General features: G+C 48.6%; 1 protein-coding gene across 1 annotated transcript in view; it reads left to right on the top strand.

The window, feature by feature from the left end:
* The window catches only part of Myo19 (myosin XIX), a 32,509-nt gene that overhangs the window by 12,372 nt on the left and 15,896 nt on the right, over positions 1-4,241 (top strand). The window contains exons 7-11 of the mRNA XM_005350326.3: positions 107-239; positions 1,600-1,669; positions 2,245-2,347; positions 2,901-2,997; positions 3,120-3,196. Coding sequence (XP_005350383.1) covers positions 107-239; positions 1,600-1,669; positions 2,245-2,347; positions 2,901-2,997; positions 3,120-3,196 — 480 coding nt within the window. The remainder of the gene's footprint in view (positions 1-106; positions 240-1,599; positions 1,670-2,244; positions 2,348-2,900; positions 2,998-3,119; positions 3,197-4,241) is intronic.

The raw sequence follows: 4,241 nt of genomic DNA, 5'->3' as shown, positions 1-4,241 counted from the left end.
TGAGGACACTGTCCACGTGGCTGGAGGGAGTGAGGGTGAGCACACTGTCCACGTGGCTGGAGGGAGTGAGGGTGAGCACACTGTCCACGTGGCTGTTTTGCTACAGACATGGACATCCCGCTGCCTGATGAAGTTCTATGCTGTGGTGGCCGCCTCCCCTACTTCCTGTGAGAATCACAAGATCGCAGAGAGGATAGAGCAGCGGATCCTGAACTCCAACCCTGTTATGGAAGCTTTTGGTGAGCTTGGTGTCCTCTGTACTGTTTTCCAGTTCTATTTCCTCTGGGATTCGCCACCGCTAGGAAACAGGTAGTGCTTTAAGACCTCTCTCTGGCCAGGCACTGGTGGTGAACACTTTTAATCCTAGTACTCAGGAGGCAGAGGCAGGTGGATCTCTGTGAGTTCAAGGCTAGCCTGGTCTACAGAGTTCCAAGACAATCAGGACTGTTTCACAGAGAAACCTTGTCTCGAAAAACCACAAAAAAAAAAAAAAAAAAAGAAAGAAAAAAGAAAAGAAAAGAAAAAAGGACCTCTCTCTGCTCTTTCTGGGCTGGAGAATGACTGTCCTTCACTACCTAAGTCCCAACCCCTTTCCAGATTTCCTCAGCTTCCTTATATTAGATAGAGGTACTGTCATATGGGGATATAACTCATTGGTAAAGCCTAGCATCTACAACAAGTGTTGCCATTTGGCTTGTATAAAGCAGTCGGACAGAGTGTCTTGGCACATCTGGTTCCAATCTTATCTCTCCATTCAGTTTTCTAATGTTCCAAAAAGGAAATTTGTCAAAGGTGGCATAGCTTTATTTTGATGGGGGAGTGTTTTGGTTTGATTTATTTATTTTGTTTGTTTTGGTTTGGTTTTGAGACAGGGGTCTTGCTATGTAGCCCTGGCTATCCTGGATATCTGCCAGCCTCTACCTCCGAAGACGTGCACCACTCTCCCTGGCATAACCATAGTGTCCGTGTTGAGTCTCGAGTCCACATGTTGTGTCTTAAACCAATAGTGACAACTTGCTTTCACCTCTTCCTGTCAAAGCAGAAAGTCCCTGACTGGGACTGGAAAGATGGCTCAGTAGTGAAAAGCATTTGTTCCAGGCCAGGCAGTGGTGGCTCGTGCCTTTAATCCCAGCACTTGGGAGGCAGAGGCAGGTGGATCTCTGTGAGTTCAAGGCCAGCTTCGTCTACAGGACAAGTTCCATTTGTTGCTCTTGCGCAGAGGACCTGAGTTCAGTTCCCAGCACCCACATGGTGACTTGCAACCATCCTATAACCAGTTCAACCACCTCTTTTGACCTTTTGCAGGCACCAGGCATACACGTGGTACATACACATGAATGCAGATAGAACACTCATACACATAAAAAACAGCCCCACTGTGTCTAGGCCTACTCATTCCTGTTCCTAGTTGGGAACTTCTTGATATTTATCTTGAACCCCATTTACCAAAACCTTAGTGCCCATTCCTCAATCCTGACTGCCATGACATGGAAATTAACCAAGTGGCTTTTAGGTGACTAGAGATAGGAACAGCCACAGCAGCTCATGAGAATTCTGCAATCCTGGGGGAGTGGGTATAAACACAGATGTGATCTCTAGGGAACGCGTGCACACTGAGGAATCACAACAGCAGTCGCTTTGGGAAGTTCATCCAGCTCCAGCTGAACAGGTAATAGCTACTGCCATCCAGCTCATGGGACAGCAGAGACGGGGAGTGGAAGCACCTGGGGCAGCCACCAGCCTAGCTCATCCCCGTGAGCAAAACTCTACTTGTAGTTTGTACGTTGTGTGTATGGGTTTCTTGAGCACAGTGAACTCTTGAGGTGTCCTTTTTTAACCTAGAAAACCACAGCTTCTGTGACCTTAGTGCTCTTACGGCCTGTGTGCTCATGCTGGCTTCTCTTGCTCAGAAATTTCTTGTTAAAATGCCTCTTTGATATAACCCTGTGCTAGGGCATTAGCTCCTACCTTGAGATGGGTCAAAGTGATAATGCAGAGGTGTTTGCCATGCCTACCTGAGCTCCGTGCAAGAGAATACCCCAGAACATTCAAAGACATTTTGAGTTTGTTGCTTGAGGCAGTCTCACAGAACCCAAGTTAACTTGAACTCATGCTCCTCCTGGCTACTGTACCTGGCTTCCCAAGGACATTTGGAATGTTCCCAACCCAGGAAGAGCTTGGAAGGGATTTGCTAGGTGGCAGTGGGATGAAGGGATAATGACGCTCTCTGCCTCTGTGTGCCAGAGCCCAGCAGATGACGGGAGCTGCGGTCCAGACCTACCTCCTGGAGAAAACGCGTGTGGCTTGTCAGGCCTCCAGTGAGAGGAACTTCCACATCTTCTACCAGGTCTGTGCCGGGTGGAGTACACTCTGCCACAAGCAGGACTGGGTGGCTCATCCCTCCATCTCAGCATGCTCCACACCTGGCCCCTCACTTGCTCTCAAGCAGAGCTGCTCACCAGGCAAGTTTGGGCCTAGAGGTATGTTTTTCTGCCTCTTTCAAATCAGAAGGCCCTCTAGGCAGGGACTCTGTCTTCTAAATGGAAGCCATATCACCTGCCTTAGACTGAGGGCCCTTCTAGGATGGAAACAGTTTCCCACAATAGTTTGAGGGCTGTTCTGGGATTATATTCCTTCCTGGACTGGGCTTCTCCAAGGCATTGGTGGGGCTCCTTGCACCCAGACTAGAAGCTTCTTTAGGTAAGGGGATGTACCCCAGCAAGAGTCATGCATTCTGCGTCAGAGTGCCAGCTTTCCAGGAAGACAGCTTTTGTCCATCAGGATGAGACATCCCACCCCATGCCCCGCGCTTACTTTGGGGCACTCTTAGCCTGGCAATGTTGCTGCCATTTCTTGCTCCTCATTTTAACCCCAGGCCTGAATGTCCTCTCACTCCACAGATTTGCAAAGGAGCCACCCAGGATGAAAGACTCCAGTGGTACCTCCCTGAGGGAGCTGCCTTCTCCTGGCTACCCAATCCAGAAAATAGTTTGGAAGGTAGGAGGAGCATCCTTGGTACCCTAGACTGCCCCCAAAGCCCCACCTATTCTGCCCAGGGCCTGTCTTCCCTCCCGCACTGACCCTGCTGACCACTGGGCTGTGACATGGATTCTTTTCAGAGGATTGTTTCGAGTTGACCAGAGAGGCCATGCTCCATTTGGGCATCGACACCCCCACCCAGAACAACATCTTTAAGGTCAGAAGAAAAGCCATGCTACTTACACTTAGAGGTGATGGTAGCCCTTATCATGGATGACCCTGGACTTGGGACTCTCTCTCCACAAGTGTCTAGGACTTCAGGCCTCACAGGACCATATCTAAGGAACTGGGCCATAGGGTCAGTGACACACCATATAGTACTTAGTAATGAACATGGCACAGTGACTCACACTCCCAGAGCACAAGACTTTAGGGCAGGTTTTATTACAGTAACAAGAACAGAGAGATTTCCTTGTTTGTCTAACACTTTAAAGCTTAGAAGTTATGTTCACACCTCTTAGCTCACTTGATTTTATCAACAATCTTTTGTGCATGGAGATTATTTCCATTTTATACTTGAGAAAATCAGAGGTAAAGAAACCTACCTGAGCCAGGCAGTGGTGGTGCATGCCTTTAATCTCAGCACTCGGGAGGCAGAGGCAGGCAGATCTCTGTGAGTTTGAGGCCAGCCTGGTCTACAGAGCGAGTTCCAGGACAGGCTCCAAAGCTACACAGAGAAGCCCTGTCTTGTAAAACAAGCAAATAAAAGGAAAGAAAAAGAAAAGAAACCTACCCAAGACACAACTAAGTGATAAAGTTAGTTCTAGGCATTTTCATTCCAGTGCCCACCTCTTCCTCCACTGTCCTCTGCCTCTCCCTCTGGGAGCCCAGTGAGCTAGCCTTCTCCTCCTCACTGCCTTTCTACCTTTGCTGAAGACCAATTGCTTCCCTTACTTCCTCAATTCCTACAGCTACCGGATGCAGTATATAGGGTGAGGACAGACAGGGAAGCCACTGAAGGAAGATGGGGATATTGGTGGCCTCTGGAAGCTGAGCTATCAGACCCAGTATGGACACTGCTAGGTAGGAGTTTGTGCAGAAGGACAGTCCATGGAGCTAGGCTAGAGGGAGTGGAGAGCAGTAGGATTCTGTCTGGGCATGAGTGCTGTTTGAGGGTGTTACAACATTCTCTTTTTTTTTAATATTTATTTATTATATATACAATATTCTGTCTGTGTGCATGTCTGCAGGCCAGAAGAGGG

The sequence above is a fragment of the Microtus ochrogaster genome, chromosome 7 (assembly GCF_000317375.1).
Source record: "Microtus ochrogaster isolate Prairie Vole_2 chromosome 7, MicOch1.0, whole genome shotgun sequence".
NCBI classification, from domain to species: domain Eukaryota; kingdom Metazoa; phylum Chordata; class Mammalia; order Rodentia; family Cricetidae; genus Microtus; species Microtus ochrogaster.
Note: the sequence above shows the minus strand (reverse complement) of the source record. Positions and strands in the feature narration are given on the sequence as shown.